The 18491-nt window shown below is 48.9% G+C and overlaps 2 protein-coding genes across 2 annotated transcripts in view; one reads left to right on the forward strand and one right to left on the reverse strand.

The window, feature by feature from the left end:
• Positions 1-11972, reverse strand: part of LOC125947593 (uncharacterized) — a 127748-nt gene extending 115776 nt beyond the window's left edge. The window contains exon 1 of the mRNA XM_049672691.1: positions 11483-11972. Within this exon, the coding sequence (XP_049528648.1) occupies positions 11483-11513 (31 nt within the window). The 5' untranslated portion in view covers positions 11514-11972. The remainder of the gene's footprint in view (positions 1-11482) is intronic.
• Positions 1-18222, forward strand: part of LOC119460830 (filamin-A-like) — a 115532-nt gene extending 97310 nt beyond the window's left edge. The window contains 10 exon segments of the mRNA XM_037721927.2: positions 104-466; positions 970-1251; positions 1597-1863; positions 2437-2574; positions 3262-3507; positions 6516-6686; positions 7706-7921; positions 9532-9558; positions 10088-10285; positions 17380-18222. Of these exon segments, the coding sequence (XP_037577855.1) occupies positions 104-466; positions 970-1251; positions 1597-1863; positions 2437-2574; positions 3262-3507; positions 6516-6686; positions 7706-7921; positions 9532-9558; positions 10088-10285; positions 17380-17567 (2096 nt within the window). The 3' untranslated portion in view covers positions 17568-18222.
• Positions 18223-18491: the final 269 nt, after the last annotated feature.

Raw genomic sequence — 18491 nt, forward strand, 5'->3', positions numbered from 1 at the left:
TACTGAGTCTTCCAAACGTCGCAAAGGATGATACCTGTCAGCGTATGATGTAGACCCTTCGAGCGATGAGTCCGACACGTTCTTTTCTGACACCCCATTACAGGAGAGGGCCGCAAGCGCAACCAGATCTCCGTGGGCCACTCCAGCGAGGTGTCCCTCAAGGTCCAGGAGAAGGACGTGAAGAACCTGAGCGCCAGCATCGTCGCTCCGTCGGGCTTGGAGGAGCCGTGCTTCCTCAAGAAGCTTCCCAACGGCCACTTGGGCATCTCGTTCACGCCTCGCGAGGTTGGAGAGCATCTGATCAACGTCAAGCGCACCGGCTCGCACATCACGGGCAGCCCCTTCAAGATCAACGTGCTCGAGCGCGAGATCGGCGACGCTGCCAAGGTCAAGGTTCAGGGCAAGGCTCTCACAGAGGGCACGACCCAAGTGCGCAACGAGTTCACCATTGACACCCGAGAGGCCGGTCAGTTCGCTAGCTGTGGTCGCACGCGATTTCTCTTGCTAGTCCCAAGTATACTATACCACGATCACTATACTGTCATCGTCATCTTAATTTTTTTATGAACTCCTCCTGTGTAACAACAGAATAGTGGTAATCAGCGAAGCATACCTTCTACACGTGTAGAAGGTATGCGTAAGGAACTAACCTATTGATTATTAAACCGGTTATAGGACATAAATGTTCATGTATGAATTAAATAAATAACGAAGCTAAATTGATCCCGCCATTGCAAGTAAGGTGTCCTGTAAAGGGCTATTTGACATTGTTCGTGAGTTTTGCCTAAAGATTAATTTTCAGCAAGCATTTGGCGCTGCTACACTTTACCATAGATTTGGTTATATTGCAAACAAAAAGGTGGGCTGTGATCCACCTTTTACGAGATTATTCAGGATATGAAACGGCGGAGCATACCAACAAGAACGCTTATAACTGGCTTGGTCCCGTGCCTCAATGACGTGTCGCAGGCTACGGCGGCCTGAGCTTGTCGGTGGAGGGCCCCAGCAAGGCCGACATCCAGTGCAAGGACAACGAGGACGGCACGCTCAAAGTGAGCTACCTGCCCACCGAGCCCGGCTACTACATCATCAACCTCAAGTTCGCCGACCACCACGTCACGGGGTCGCCCTTCACCGTCAAGGTCACGGGCAAGGGCTCCAACATCCAGCGAGAGAACATCAAGAAGCAGCGCGAGGCAGCGCCCATTGCCGAAGTGGGCTCCAAGTGCACCTTCACCTATAAGATGCCTGGTGAGACATTCCAACCAATCTATAATTGCGACTAAGGTAACACCTGATGCTTGTTCTACCAGAAAACAGGCATAGGGTTAACAGCGTAGCCTCTATATCAATTATAACATATGAAAGCGGACGTGGGTACTATCATAGTCCCTTAATACTACGCTACTATTGAAAACGCCACAAACGTTCTCATTCTCACGGTATTAGGCCCAAAAGTTACTCATAAAGCCATGACCAAAAGGTGCGGCAGATGCCGTCTATTGTTTCGTCAAATAAAGGCGGTGTTTTCGTCTGCGACTTACAGTTGGACGATGACTGTACTGATTTCACCCGTCCCACGCCTTTATACCGCAGGAACAAGCGCATTCGACATGACGGCGCGCGTAACCTCGCCGTCGGGATCGTCGGAGGACGCGGAGATCGCCGACCTGGAGGACTGCGCGTACGCGGTGCACTTCGTGCCTAAGGAGGCCGGCGTGCACACCGTCAGCGTGCGCAACAAGGACATCCACATCCCCGGATCGCCGTTCCAGTTCACCGTGGGTCCATTCCGCGACCACGGAGCCCACAGGGTGCACGCTGGAGGACCCGGTCTCGAGAGGGGCATCGCCGGCGAATCATGTAAGCCGCGCCGGTTGCATCCCTTTGCGAGACCACCTTTCTAACCGCTGGGTATAATGAAAGTGTCTTAGTGATTTCGCGGAGCTCACTTCCAACAGAGTCGTGAAGCGTGCTCTTCTATCTCATTCTGGCAACACTTGTTAGTATCCTCTCCACGAAATGTCTGACAGAACCACTTTACATGGGGCTAACTAACTAAATGAGCAATCTAAGCAAATATTAAGATGATCACAACTGCAGGTTCATTCAAGAACAAAACACTGCGTTACATACGCACACTCTGGCACAAGAAACTATAACAAGACGTTGACCGAAGGAAGAGGGACGGACAAACATCGGCCGTAGGAATAATCGCCGAGACATCTCCTTACATATCTTCTTTTTTGTTTTTTTTTTTTTTTTTTGTTTTTTTTACTAGGCCAGCAGTGGCCCGGTATATTAATCAGCCGTGACGAATTCGTTTGTTTTTAAGTTGAACGCTAGAAGCATCTAAAACATAATCTGCGGTTAGGGAAACATTAACGCCGCGCAACCGAAGTATTTTTTTCAGTCACGACTGTTTCTCCCACGCAGGCGAGTTCAACGTATGGACGCGCGAAGCCGGCGCTGGCAGCTTGTCCCTTTCGGTAGAGGGCCCGTCCAAGGCCAAGATTGACTTCAAGGACCGGAAGGACGGCTCCTGCTACGTCTCTTACGTCGTCAAGGATGCCGGTACGTCTATTTATTTCGTGTGAATGAATGGGGGCACGCGAGTGTTCTATAATGATTGCTCTATATATGAACAATAATTAAAGTGATCATAAGCAGGCTTGCATATTTTGAACAATCAACGGCCAGTGTGCAGGGCCTGTAACCTTGGGCATCCGTGCCAAACACGTGGGAAGTGTACAAACTTAAGCAAAAACCCGCGTCGTCTCTGCGACAGCAACCTAGCTTCTCGGTCGCCTTCCAACGACGCACTAACGGCGCTGCGACATCTGTAGCACAAGCACTCTTCCATTTGTCAAAAAAAAAAAAAAAAGCCACGGAAAATTTGAACAGCGCGGGCGATGTGACAAGAGAGATAGAAATACGTCAGAATCGCTAGTTCATCCCGATGTTTGTGCTGTTGGCAATGTTTAACCAAAACCAACCTAGCCCATCTTTGAACTCTCGTGAAGCTCCGCAAAGAGCTGAAGAAGCCGGCGGAGAACGGTCGCAGCGGCATTGATACATATAGCCACCTCACTAAAACAAAATACTGCGCCGCCGATGGCTACCACTGAGATCGCGCGGATTGAACATGACTTAGAGCGGTTGTAAGGCAAATTCATCGTTTCGAACACTCTGTACGAAATAACGCCAGTACGAGCATGACAAAAACATGACGTGCGAACTCCGTGACACATATCTGCGCAGGCGAGTACCGCGTGGGCATCAAGTTCAACGACCAGCACATCCCCGACAGCCCGTTCAAGGTATACGTGATGCCTCAGGCGGGCGACACTAGCAAGATCGAACTGGGCAGCGTGCCCGAGCACATCCAGGTCAACAAGCCCGTGGCCTTCACCATCTCCATGAACGGGGCCAAGGGTAACCTCGACGGAAAGGTCGTCTCACCTAGCGGCCATGACGACGATTGCTTCGTAGCGCCCCTGGACGACGGTGAGTTGTTCAACACTATATAGACGCAGTTTTAACTGACAGCAGGGGGTCTCTGAGCGCAATGCCAGGGGCGGTATTCTCGGGCGATCACTTTCGGAGGTATAGTTTCGGTTTCGCGATATTCAGCACTGGACGCGTCGAAATATTCGACCGACAGCGTTTTGTGCGAAGATTGCTATGACCTAGTGACCACAGAGCAAGAACGCCTTTATTCACAAAGCGCATACATTTTATAGGCAGGTGTGACGTCACACATTAGACAGTATCGGCGCAGTTGCATGCGCTGCACGTTATCACAACGAGCTTGGCACAGTGCCAGAAACGCTGTCGGCCGTGTACGCCAAGTCATGCGAAATCTCGCGAAAGTGAAACTACGGGTACGGCCACGCTAGCGGCAAAAACGCGCCCGTCATGCCGCGAGCGGCAACGAGTCAGGGTACGGCCACGCTAGCGGCAAGAACGCGCGCGGCAAAAGCGGCAGGAGTCGGAGGTTTTGCGGCGTGCCGCGCGAAATGGCTTCGAGACCCAGTTCTGCGGCAAGTGCCGCGTGCCGCGAGATGAATGACCAATCAAGAGCGTCGAAGCTGACGTCACGGAGCCATGGCAACCGGACCGCCAACGCGGATCGACGATCAGCGTCTCTTTGTGGACGCTGTCCTGATCGTGCCTTTTCCACTCACGGTGATTGCGCGTTCCGAGAGCGCGCGAGATCTTATCGCGCTGCCGCGCGGCGAGACGCGCTTGCCACGGTGGCCTCGCGGCAAGGCGCTGACGCGCGGCATGACGCGCGCGGTTTATTTTTTATTGCGATAGCAATTATATGGACACTCAAAAGCAGATTTCTGCCGTCGGCGTCGCCGTCGCCGTCGCCGTCGCCGTGAGGTTCCGTATGACGTCATTTGGAGATGAAATCGTCGCCGTGGTAAGTGGTTCTTGAGGGAAAGGGAAAGGTTGGCGCTATCTTCTGCAGCCGCGCGCCGAACGCTGTATGTGCGAGTGAAAGGGCGCGAGGGGCGCGTCTTTCACGGGGAGTGAACGCACGGCGGAGAACAAACGCGCGTTCTGCGCCGTGCTCGCTTAAGGGCTGCAGAAGTAGGCGTCTCTTTTCTCCTTTACAATCACCATATATGTAGAGCAAACGCGCCTTCTTCGGACGCGCGAGAGGCCGTGGGGAGGGGGGGGGGGAAGGGAGGCGACGTTTAGCTGCGGCACCCAGTGCTTATTTATATCAGAGGCTCCGGCAACAGTCACCAACGCCGCACGCATTTTGAGCGAACGCGGGCAAAACGCCGACGGCGTCGACAACAGTTCTGCGTGTTGCCGGTGCTGCTGCATGTCCAAGTTTATACAGCTGATAAAGCTGCTATCATTACTCCGTATAGCTCTCTTCAAATTTGCTATCGCAATTGATGCTTCGCCTTTCAGGTGAAACTGCGACAACTTTTTTATTTATTTATTTATTTATTTTTCGCTAGCGTGGCCGTACCCTCATGCCGCGCGCGGCAAAAGCGGCCGGAATCAGGGGTTTTGCGGCGTGCCGCGTGAAATAGGTCTCGAACCCAATTCTGCGGCAAGTGCCGCGTGCCGCGAGATGAATGACCAATTATGAGCGACGAGGGTGACGTCACGGAGCCATGGCAACCGGACCGCCGCCGCTCCGCGCCGGCTTTGCACTCGACGATCATGGTCTCTCGCGGTTCCATGGAGGGATTTGTGGACGCTGTCCGAACGTACCCTTTCCGCTCACAGTGATTCCGCGTTCCGAGAGCGCCCAATTTCTTATCGCGCTGCCGCGCGGCGAGACGCGATTGCCACGGTGGCCTTCGCGGCAAGGCGCTGACGCGCGGGAACTTGCCGCTCGCGGCATGACGCGCGCGTTTTTGCCGCTAGCGTGGCCGTACCCTATCTATCGTCCGAGAATACCTAAAGCCCCTATATATAGGGGCTTTAGAGAATACCGCCCCAGATGACAAACAGCAAGTCATGAGACAGCCGCGAAAGGCTTGAGTTAAGGGAACACCTTCTAGCAGAATGCATGCGCGTTTTCACTCGTGACGTCATGCGCGAAGCCTAAAATGAAAGACCAGGCTTTGGAAGAAAATATTGCGATAATCACCTCCTGCGTCTGACACTGAAAATTATCAGAAATCACCTTGTGGCGTAAGGTACGTTATCTAGCCAGTCACAAAAACTTGTTTCACAGACAAACGGCAACGTGTGGAACTAACTGCACAAAGGTACTTGAGACTATACCTGGATTCTCAAGAGTACGCGTGGCAGTATAGACAGACGGTTTCATGCTCGCGATAACAGCTGCGAGCGTGCCGCCCCCAAGAAATTTCCATTCACATGCCTTATCAGTCTGCTACGTGGGAACAAAAAGCATGTTTCCAAGTTGTTTCAGTGTACGGAAAGTCTCTTTTTACATTTTCAAATAAAAGAATGACACATAATGCATCAAGGCTAATACTTTTTTTTTTTCGTGTAACTCACTGGAAACTGCACTCGTAAAATTGTGGTTATGTATATAGAGGGTAAAAGTGTCGCAAATCTGAGGGCTTATGTTTTAACGCATGGTAGCTTCTTTGCCAGCTACATTTAGCAGCTACGTCAGTGGGCAAGACCGGCAGCCGTGCAGGGCCTATGTTTGTAATCGGTGAAAAGGTCTATATGTTTACGATCGTGTACACCACAGGATATTTGGCAGCAAGAAGTGAAGGCGGCTCCATAAACTATTACATGAACCATGAGTTCAAATGCGAAATAACGTGCCCACGTAGTCAAAAGCATAGAGCGAAATTGTTTCATGACAAATGTTTCTTATTCGCCCGATAGTTACCTTTAATCTCTCTTATTTAATTTTTGTTTTATTATTGAACAACCAGCCAGTCAGTCTAAACGGAGTTCGAGATCATTTTTACAGGTCAATGTTAATGTTTCCAGAGAAAGCTTTCTGTAATGTGCTTTGCATGTCTGCGGTCTGACGCAACTGTCTCGTTTGATTGCAGACCAGTGGTGCCTGCGCTTCGTTCCCCGCGAGAACGGCATCCACCAGGTCCACATCCGCCACAACGGCGTCCACATCCCAGCAAGTCCGTTCCGCATCCGCGTAGGAAAGGACGACGCCGATCCGGCTGCAGTGCAGGCCTACGGTCCAGGCCTTCGGGAAGTCAAGAGCGGTGAGTTCCACTCGCATTTCGGCTAACCCTTTGTTGCAGTGGCAGAACAGTGAGATCTTCTTTTTCCAAGGGAAGACAACAGCAGCAGCGAGACCCACGGTAAAAGAAGGACTCGTACTCGGTCACCTCTGAGGAGTGTTCCGCCGCCGTCACGCGACCATATGCTGCTGCTACTTTTGTACCCAGAGGCGCACTAAGTGAAGGGCACGCTTATTACACTTTAATTATCGCTGCAGTCGGATTTACACGGTCGCAGTGTAGTTTGGGAACGCTGTATCCTCAAACCATGGCAGGGAAAAAGCTAGATCTTCGAAACTGACATTTCTCTACTTGCCTCAGAGGACAAAGGTCCTGCGAATAAACGGAAGAACCGGAGTTTTGACACTTGACAAAGCAGACGACATAACGACATGTAACATAGCGCTTATGTCACACTGGCTGCTGCAGCGCTATAGTGTTGTCAACTCGTTGCAGTCGTATCAGCGACACTGTTGTTCTTGGCGGTTATCTAACAACAACATCAACTGCGCCAATGGTCCTTCTAATGGGCTCAAATGATGTCTAGACGCATGCCCTGTCTCACTGTTATTGCGCATCGCTTTTCAGTCGGACGCTCGCTGGCACTATGACGCCTGTTAAAGATGATTATGCGTGGGAGTTAGCCGCGCGTAAACATCTCCGAGAACTCCTGTTCTTGTAAACTTTACAGTTGCACATGGTCTGCGTCTTGCATGTAGCACCATACCTAAGTGTTCCTTTACGACGTGCTTAGAACTTTAGCAGAAAGCGCATCGTTGCAAATGTTACAAGGTGGGAGATAGAATTCATTGCAGGAAAGACAGAAAGGTCGACACGAGCTATTATGATGTAACCAAACAGGCACGAATCCGTGTGTGCGTGTGCAACTGAACGCGACACTGACGGAACAACCTCGTGTGCGTGCGGAAGCTTAGACGAGATTTTGCTCTTAGTATGAGGATGGCGGCGTTTTTGACGAACACAGCCGCGTTCTCACGCAGGTGTCAAGACGGACTTCATCGTGGACACGTGCAACGCGGGCGCCGGCTCCCTGGCGGTGACCATCGACGGTCCCACCAAGGTGAACATGGACTGCACCGAGGAGGAAGAGGGCTACAAGGTGCGCTACACGCCGCTCGCGCCCGGAGAGTACTTCATCACCGTCAAGTTCAACGGGTACCACATCGCCGGAAGCCCCTTCCGCGTCACCTGCACAGGTGCGGTGAAACTGTGCCTCCTGTCCAGGCAGTGCAAGCCGCAAACAGCGCGACATCAAGGATCAGTTGACTGCATGTTTATAAACAAGTGGGTGCAGTGCAGGCAACAAAAAAAAAAAAAAAAAAAAAAAGAAAATAGAGACCACACTGACACGTACTTCACGTACTTCGCTGTTCGGTCGCCACATAAAACAACAATATTTGCAAGGCAACTTTTGAAAACTCGGTTACGTTTACTAATACGCATAGCCGCACGAGAAAATGCACGTCAGTACAGTTTTGCCGGGACTTTCATTAAAGCGAAGCTTTCTTTTTTTTTTTTTTTTCTTCTAAATTGCCACCGCATATCGTAGACGGCTGCTCGGCCATGTAAACTATAGGCTGATTCCGAAGACCGCGTGATCAAAGGTTCTGACTTGGTAGGTCGATCCTGGTACAACAGTGCGCGATATGTGTTTACGTAAGGGTTTTAATGTGGTTTCAACCGCAGGCCGACCCTAGAGGCAGTGCAACGTCACAGTACGCGTAATTACGCGCCTCGTAGCAGTAACCAGCAGAGCTTACCAATGAGCGTCCGCAGCAGCATATATTATCAAGATGTCTGCCAGGAAACTATCGCTTGGCTTTAAGAATTATGCTCCGATGGTTTCTCCTTCTAGGCGACGTTCTGCTTACGTCACCCAGCAGCGGGGAGCCAGCACGCTGCGGCTCCGTGCTTCTCGCTGTCGCAGCGCGCTGGTGACGTAAGCAGAACGTCACCTCGAGAGAGAGAGAAGAGAAAACACTTTATTGTGGGCAGTTAATCATTATGGTGTCGCAGATGTGCGGCACGGGGTCCTTTCATTTCGATTTGATACACATTGTGCACCTATAAGTTTTGCGAGTGCCGCGTTTTATTTTTATCAATAAATAAAAGTGAAGTCAAGGAGTCTGTGACGAAGCCCTTTGGTTCTCGCGACCGTGCAGTCTAGCTATGATAACAAAGTAGCTGAGTGATGGCGTGCGGATCTGGCTAGGCTGCGCTACGCTGTGTCGATTTCAGCCGCGAGCAGTGGCGTGGCCAGGGGGTGGCACACCCAGCACCCCCCCCCCCCCCATCTCCCCCTCCCCGATCAATTAGGTGCCCCCCCACCCCGAAAAAAATGTCTGGCTTCGCCACTAGCCGTGAGATAAGTAAGCTTGTAAGCGGCCACTAAAGAAGCTGAGCTTTCCAGTTTTAGAATAAGTCCGGAGCTTTTCTCCTTCTTTATTATAGGAAGGTGGGTGAGAAGGGAGGAGTAATTTGTGTATGCGCGTAGTTTGTGCGCTATAGCGATAACTGCGAACGTCTTCACGCTGTCTTAATGTGTTTTCGCACGTCTTCAGTGAACTCTGACAAGTTCCAAAGTATTGATTTTTGTGAACACTCATTTATCCGAACAGCGAAGTCAATTGCTCACGGCATTTCTTTTTCCCCGGGTTTCGAAGTTGGGGACAAATGCGATAGACTTATTCACGAATGGTGTATATGCCGCATGTCGGGTGCCGTGTCTATTTGCAGCTAAACGTTGACGATAACGGGTGTATTCTAACGCACGCATCTGAATACTATTTTTGTTTCCGCTTTGCAGGCAGCGTCACCCGTAGTACCGGAGGCCGTAAGTGAACATTTCATTACTTTTCAAGGCAGCTTGCTTTTCCTTCTTTATTTCTTAAATATTAGAAACTTGTACTTAAGTATTCAGTGCATTTTCGCATTGCATGGCGTGTCCCAGCTAACGTTATCCAAGCTACAACCTGCGATGAAGGAACACTAAATGCGTGTGGGCTATTGAGAGAAGGCGGCTGACCCTCCGATATCTATACCTCCCCATTGACCCCAGTGTTATGAGAACTGGCGCCGTAAGTGAACAGTCAATTAGCAAAAGGCCAAATTAATTTACATACGAGAGAAAGTGAGATGGGTATAATTTCTACATTTATTGAGTGATACCCATTTTAAGAGGCAAAGCTTAATTCTTTGTCGTTTACGCTCTTGGGCTAGCTGGCAATTAACACGTGCAGGTAAGCGACAAACAGAAATGACAGATGCAGTACTACCTGTGCGTGTTTCTTTTTGTGTGTGGGTGTGTGCTTTGAGCATATCCAAGAGCGGGGGCTCCATGGACGTTGCGCACGTATTCGCAGGCCTGTCCATCGCCCCGCCCACTTCGCCAGAGACGTCTTCGATGACCGTGGACACCGTGGTGAAGCAGGCTGTACAGAAGGCCGACCAACTGCCCAAGTTCCGATCGAATGCCGCCAAGGTCACTTGCAAGGGCATGGGCCTCAAGCGCGCTGTTCTCAACAAGCAGAACCAGTTCACAGTCAACGCTCTGGACGCCGGTGAGTGGTATATATGTGTCCTTGGCCAGAAATGGCCAGAACTCCACAGACTTGAATCTCCGCAAAGCTCACAAAGCACGGCTACCGTGACGGAAATGGGTAATATAGTTATCACACTGTGCCCTTTTTATGACGTGGTCTGGGCCGCGATTTTGTAGCGATGACTTATGACTTATTCCATACTAGTCTTATCATCCACCGCTTACGGCCGGCTCATCCCGTTGATAACGCGAGCGGACCGTCGCTCTGACCACTGATAAAGCGCGATAAGCGCGAAAAGGCATCATTACCGGAAAGGCATCGCTACAAAATCCCGGCCCTGAAGGGCGGCCTCCATCGGCTGGCCATCAGGGCTTTTGCGGTTGTCATCCAACAGTAGCAAAACAACGTCTAGTGGAACGTTGGTCGCAGCCACCTCGTGGTCGTATGTGACGACGACGACGACGCTGTGCATCCACTGCACCTAAAGTCCCTATATAAGAAAAGTACCGCCATCTACTCTTTCCTCCACCGCCTCCTCTCCTAAAAAGCGCTTGCTTTTTTTTCTTTACTTTTTGCTTGCGAAAGCCAAGTCGACGGTGGCGCACCTAGGAAGTCCACGTTGAAGCTTTCAGGCCGGGCGCGCGCCGCCGCCGCCGGCGACTGCGGCTGCGCAGAGGACTTTCAACATGGCTCTGAGGCGGAAAAAAAGAAAATATAAAGAAGTGAAAAGCGCGCGCTATCATTGTCCAATCGGAGATACAGGAGAGAGAGAAGCGGCGTTTATCAAAGGATGGCGGTACTTTTCTTATATAGGGACTTTAACTGCACCGCCTGTTGCAACCTTTTTTTTATTTTATTTTTACTAAAGATTCGTCGACGTAAAGCCCGCACGTCGCAGTCATGCTGCGGCAGCACAAATAAGACTGCAGTGGTCTGGCGTGCCCACAATGACAGTGTGTTCAGCGGCCTGTGTATTTTCGACGCACGCCGGCGCGCCAGCTTCGGAAGTACGTTGGAAACGGGAGCGACCAGCGGCAGCACGTGACAAATGTATGGTTGTAAACCTGAAACCATGGACGCCCGAAACTAGTGCCTGAACGACGCCTACACACGTTGTTTCAATTCATGCCAACACACACATGTCCCACACGCACATGTGTGTGTTGTATGTGAGCAGGACGAGGAGAAAAAGAGAGAGAGAGAGAGAGAGCTCACCATTAACTTGTCCGCAGGCATGCGGCCACATTGCTACAGTCAGTATTGCTACGGTGGCTAGTAGGGGGCACCTAGTACTGCAGTGCACTCCAAAAATTGTCTATTGGCCTCGTGCGCTACCGATGGCGGCGCTGCGAACGGCGCTCCCGTGACATCAGAGGGGGGACTCGCCTATGTTACGTACAGTGGCTAGACCTTTGCATTTGTCGTCTGCTACGCTCCGGCTTGGATAGCTTCATTTTCGTGCGTTTGCTCGCGCTCTGACTGCGTGCTCGCGTAGCACGGCGCTCTCCAATTACCATCTGTATTTTTTTCTAGTGCTAGTTTTATCATTGCCACCACTATGAGGACAACAAACCTTGTATGTTAAATGTATCTTCGATATAACCGCTCGATGTGATCGTCCAGTGGCGCTGGCGTTGCACTGCTTAGCTCGAGGTCGCCGATTCGACCTCTTCCGTGGCGGCCGCATTTAAATTGGGGGGGCAAATTGCAAACACGCTCGTGTGTATTTCGATTTAGGTGCTCGGGGGGAGGGGCCTAAAGAACCACAGGTGGTCAAAATTAATCCTGAGTCCTACACTACGCGCTGATAATCATGTGGGTTTGGCGCGTAACATTTCAGAAATTACTTTTTACATATATTTTTATTTTTCATATACACTCTAAAAACAGTTGCACCCTTTGGGGTGCATTTTTGCCAGACAACAATAATCGTCATCTGTCTTGCTTGCGTTTCCTATCTTGAAAACTCTGCACTTGCTACTTTCCTGTCGAGAACGTGTGTCACGCTGATAACGCTCTTGTCGTTCGTGACCGAGAAGTGCCGGGCGCGCAGCGTTAAAGAAAGGAAAGCAAAAATACGCCCCAAAGGGTGCAACTGTTTTTAGAGTGTAACCTCATATCTCCCGGGCAGAAACACGATCTCGTGACTCAGTCATAAAACATCGCGCCGAGCCAGTAAATGTGAACCGTCACAGCTTTGAAAATGAAGCACAATCGCAGGGTTCATGTGCAAAATTTTGCGTTGAGAAAGCGGCGTTGTAGTTGAATGCGAATTTCACATTTTGCTTGCAATTCCAATAACGCGGAGTTCCAAATTAGAGGTTTTCAAATTTCGCGCCGAAACGCCGGCGCCTCGTACGTCAGTGTGACGTCACATTTTTTTAACTTACAATTTTTTTACTGGACGCTGCTGTGGCTTAAGTTTTTGAAACTTCTTTTGTTCTTTAAGAATAAAGTGTACTTCATCTTTACGCTGTCAAAAACGATGACGTCAAGGCAAGATACGGGAACTTCCCGGCGTCGCCGCCATCCGCTTTTCATTTTTATCTTTCCTGGTTTACCAAGCCTCGCGCAATGAGGCGCCTTTTTGGTATCCGAGAAGGTTAAAACAGCTCAGATTAATCGTTAAACTGTTCCTTTGCCGAATAGACCAACCAACCACAGCGGAGCAAGTGCGCCGTTGGGTTCCTTGTAGCACCACCAGATGGCGCTCGCCTCCGCGCATCCGCGGCTGCACGATAGTACTAGCCACTGTAACGATAGTGAGGAAGTAAACGCTTCACGCGGATAGAACGGATACGCATTGTAAAATAGAAGACACACAAAAAAATCAATACTGGCAGCCATCACTACAAGCATGACAACCCTACAGCAGGTTACTTAAATATGGGTACCAATTCCCAGCAGCTGCATGCAGAAATTCAGGTATGCATGCCTGGTTTATAGGACCTAACCATGGTTAACCAATGAACCTGGTTAGGGAAATTGTTGAAAAATTAATCAGATGAACTGCTAACTCTGTGAATAACAAATTGCAATCTACAAATTGTGTATGCCAAGTTCCCACTGAGCAACACATCCTTCCCTGTACTGAGATTGGGCACGAAAGATCAGTCATACCAAATGGCCATTCCATTTCCTTCAGGAGTCCCAACAATAAGCCTCTATTGAAGCATACTACTTCCAAGACTGCAGGAGCAGAGTTTCAGAAGAATGTAAGTGGAAGCACATAAAGAAAACTGATTTTCATCGGTTAGAAAAAGGAAATGAGAAAACCCACCGCAAGACACCCATGCAGGTCAATTGCAATTGCGTTGCAGGTTTATTGTCTGTTCAGTTCGACCAAGAGGCACTCATGCACAGTGAGAACACGTAGCACCAACAGGATCGCAACAGAGCTTTCTCTTCTGCTGTAATTCAAACATGTCCGCATTGCTATGCACTCGTCAAAAAACATCCCAATGTCGCCCGCAGACAGAAGAATGAAGCACAAGGCTCTGCACGTGTACACGTGTAATATTCATACGTCTGATAGCACATGAATGCAAGTTGCCCGGTTGCGACTAGCTACACAAAGCGAGAGCAAAAACATTTATGGCATAATGCGGTCAAAACTTGATGGGTGTACAGGGACTAGCATATTTGGCCCACTTTATAACTTTTTTTAATGTCACATGTATCCCTGGCTCCTTCTTGCTGAAACTGTGCACAGTGCTCAAATTTTGAGGTGTTCTTTTTTTATTATCAGCATACATGCGAGACCGTATTTGCCAGGTCTGCTGTAAAGTTTAAATTAAAAAAAAAGAAAAGCATTGTAGCACATAAACAGTGGCTCCAACTTTTGCTTAGAAAGGACAGGACTAACAATGCAGCATGGAGGGATGAAGCAGACCAACACTGTTTCTTCTGCCTGGTATCAATGCCAGGGAAGTTGACGTTACCAGCAGGTTAACATATGACCGGTCTTATTGATCTACTGTCACGTTATCAAATAGGAAATACTGCACAGATGAATATATGTACAAGATCCAGACATAGTTGAGACAGTACCTGAAGTTCTTGGGTCAAATATGAAAGGCCCTATACACTCACTCAGACACGTCAGAGGAAGCAGGGAAACACTCGTTGTTCGATGCTCCTTTTCACTCATGTTTGGGGAAAGCACCCCTGCTTACATACACACAACAACACATAGACTCCAAACTTGATCAGTGTATTACATGTGTGCCTTCATGCATCCGTACATTTGGCTTCGCTTTCCTGCTCTAAACCATGGCACTTCGTGTGAACTGTGGCAATCGTCTGAAAAAACTATGTATGGGTGCGCCTAAACACTAAATTAGGTCTAGGCCTCAAGAATGAGAACCTGTGCAAGCTTTTTTGCTAATTGATAGGTTTGGTCAGTGACATCTAATGGCATAGGCAGAAAAAAAGGTTCAATACAGCTGAAACATTGAACTTCAGCATAGACAGCAGATTGCTTCAGTATGTTTTAGAAATTACCAAAGAACAAAATAGCTTACAGGGCAAGTTATTGTTACTAGGGTGCCGGTTTCAGTGTTCAACATTACTACGATCCACGCAGGCCTTACGTTAAGCAGGTTGCACATTCGTGGCTAATGCATATTGCCTGCACACACGACTGCATACTCTTAAAATAGAGAAATGTGTCACAGATTTAGCACATTGGAGTGCACTTGGAAAGTCGAATACCACAGCACAAGCACACCTACGACTGTAATAGTGATAAATATTGTTGGCACAAAGTGAGAAGGCTACTAAGTGGTGCCACCCTTCTTGTACTGCACACCTCTATTCTAGTGTGCATATTGCAGTACATAAAACTGTGAACTGATTGGGGAGCAAAAACTATAATTACTGCTGCATGACAGCATGGTCTGAAATGAGCACTGCTAAGGATCACATCTGGACTACTGAAAGTGCTCATAATATGGCACAATTGATAGTGACAAATACTAGTTATAGTTAGTCTACTGATATATGCATCCGTAAAATAATGCCAGAACGCTGCAAACTTATACTGAAAGTCCACCTTCAAGCTTTAAACTGCTAAAAAAAAAAATTGTGATGTGCAAGATATGCAGTTAATGAAGTCGTTAAATCAGATGTTTTTGGTTGCACATGCAGTCAACAATATGTAGAATGCACTTCTTTCTCTTATTTCAGCATTGTCAAAATGCTCAATGCACATTTAGGTGAAGGGCATTATACCTGAAACAACTCATGCTCCCCATTGGCGCCGTACGCATACAGCACGACAGGCATATGGAAGAATGCTTGAATCCACTGAACAATCTGGGAAAGTCTGAGGCATGGCACAGCAATGCAACAGTGACTAAGCAGCCTTAGCCCAGTTATTTCAATCAAAAGGCAGTTTGTCGCAACTTGATACATGATTTGCTTTTTTACATGTTTTTTCACGCCAAGTCCAGATAGAATGAATTACTGATATAAAACACCTTTTGCGGGATTACCACAATGGTTATATACAAGGAGTGTTCAGAAATAAACCGAACTTTTGAAATAGCGCACCAACCGGCGGAGCGCACTGCGGCTAGTGAGCGCATTCAGCGGCAGGTTTAGACAACAAACTGCTATTTACTGCGTTTCGCTCTTACCGTTATTTGGCGAGCTACAGCCGCTGAAGTGAGCACGTGCACAAGCTGTTCGTCGGATTAGTGCCAAAGTGACAACGAAAGAGCTTGAAGAACAACGCCTGTGTGTGAAATTTTGATACAAGCTTGACAAGACTTTCGCAGAGACATTTCAGTTGCTTAGCTAACCATACGGTGAGGACTGTTAGAGTGGCACGCAGTGCTACGAGTGTTTTAGGCGCTTTGATCACGGCAGAATGACGGTCAGTGCTGATCCCAAGCCTGGACGACATTCCACAACAACAGATGATGAACATGTTGAGAGAGTTCGTCCTGCAATTTGTGGAAATCGTCGTTGAACTGTTCCGAGAAGTTGCTGACGAAGTGGGCATCAGCGTAGGATCATGCCATGAAATTTTGAGTGACAAACTTGAGATGCGTAGTGTCAGTGACAAATTTGAGCCGCATTTGTTAACTGACGATCAGAAACAGACCCATATTGAAATCGGCCAGGAATGGCTTGTCACTGCCAATGACAATGACAACTTCCTTAAGAACGTCATAACAGGCGATGAGATGTGGGTTTATGGCTATGATACTGAAACGAAGGTGCAGTCGTCACAGTGGGCGGGCAAAGGGTCTCCTCGTCCAAAAAAAAGTACGCAAGAATCGGTCAAAGATCAAGGTGATGTTGGTTGTGTTTTTTGACCGCAAAGACATTGTCCATCAGTAATTTATACCATGTGGTCAGATGGTAAACAAGAAAGTCTACCAAGAAATTCTAGCGCGTTTGAGGGATTGCGTGCACAGTAAGAGGCCTGCATTGTGGGAAAGCCATACTTGGATGTTGCATCATGACAATGCGCCGGCTCACGCGTCGCTGCTTGTCTGCAGCTATCTAGCAATACATCACACTCCAGTTGTGCCCCATCCACCGTATTCTCCAGACCTAGCCTCAGCAGACTATTTCCTGTTTCCCAAACTTAAAACCACATTCAAAGGACGTCGTTTCCAAACAATAGAGGATATTCAGGACAATGCGACAAGAGACCTGCGTGCCATCCTAGAAAGTGCATTCCAGGAGGCTTCCCGAAAATGCAAGAAACGAGAGGAACAGTTAATTGCTTGTAGAGGGGACTACTTTGATGGGGACAGTGCTAAAAATGTTGTACAATAAGCAATAAACATGTTATAGCAAAAGTGTGGTTTCTTTTTGAACACACCTCGTATATAGTTCGACTGTGCTTCATTCACTGCTGCTAGCCCTGCAATGGGCTTACTGTCCTTTACCTACACTGATTACAATTTCTATCAATCATACTGTGCAGATGCAACGTTGAGCTGGTTGACGCACACAAGAAATCCATGATAACACAATAGGAACCGTTCCTTTTCTTCAGTTTCTACCATCAAAAATTTCAATTTATGTTGCACCTACCAACAAGCTTGGCAAATCTGTGTGAGAAGTGGTGACAGTGCATTATCTGCTTTTCGCAGGCAACAACTTGATCTATGCCAGTGTGTACGGACCCAAGGGACCCTGCGACGAAGTGTTCGTCAAGCACCTGGGCCGCAACCTGTACCAGGTCAACTACGTGGTCAAGGACCGCGGTGACCACATTGTGATCATCAAGTGGGGCGATGACCACATCCCGGGCAGCCCCTTCAAGGTTGAAGTGGTCTAGGCTTCGATTTTTACATGCCTGCTGCTTGCTTGGCCCTCCCTGGTCGCCGCAACCGCCGAGCACGCACAGCCCACGAGTGCCTTTGCTGTGACATCACGACATGGCCGCCACAACAGCGGCTCGCATCTGCATCGACGCAGCGATCTTGAATGCACTCCAGTGAGCCTGCCCGGGTCTTCCCTATGCCATACTACACAACTAAAGACACACATACAAGCACCACCTGCCATACAAGCTTGACAACTGCTGCCTCACAGCAAGGATACAATCAACAAGGCAAACGTCTTGTTGAACGTCTGGCAGACGTCTGCCAGCCGTACTCCACAACGAAACGATAGTGTGCAACACCTAGAAATGATAGTACTCTTAATTTTTAACTGTGCAACATGCAATTTGACACTCCCTGCCACTGGCCTTCATTTTAGACCGCTGCTGCGACAACGCGAGAACTGCACCAAGAAATCCCAGTGACTGTGTTCCCAGCATCATGCGAAACAGTGACGTCACGTGCAAGACACCTCCATCAGGAGGCATCGCCAGCGGCTGTGCCCACTGCCAATGTGCTCCCCGCAGCCGCCCAGAACGACCGTTGCCATACTCTACCGTAATAGCGTTTTCCTCTGCAAGTGTACATTCAAGAGTGTTGACCATTAAAATGATGTGATCAAATTGCAGTGGCCAGTCTCGCTCGCACCTCCTGACATAACTCAAACTGCGTACTGTGCCACACGTCCCATCAGACCAACCTCTGTAGAAGCTCAACTAGGAGATGTCACAGTATGATGCACTCTTGGTTTCACACAAATTTGTTTACCCCCATAGCAACGGTGCAACCACAGTGAACTTGGTTTTCTCCCTGTTACACTATCACTGTGTTCATACAAACCATGCCCAAACACAAATGCACCATCGGTCAATGTAGGA

This window comes from Dermacentor silvarum, chromosome 8 (assembly GCF_013339745.2).
Source record: "Dermacentor silvarum isolate Dsil-2018 chromosome 8, BIME_Dsil_1.4, whole genome shotgun sequence".
NCBI lineage: Eukaryota > Metazoa > Arthropoda > Arachnida > Ixodida > Ixodidae > Dermacentor > Dermacentor silvarum.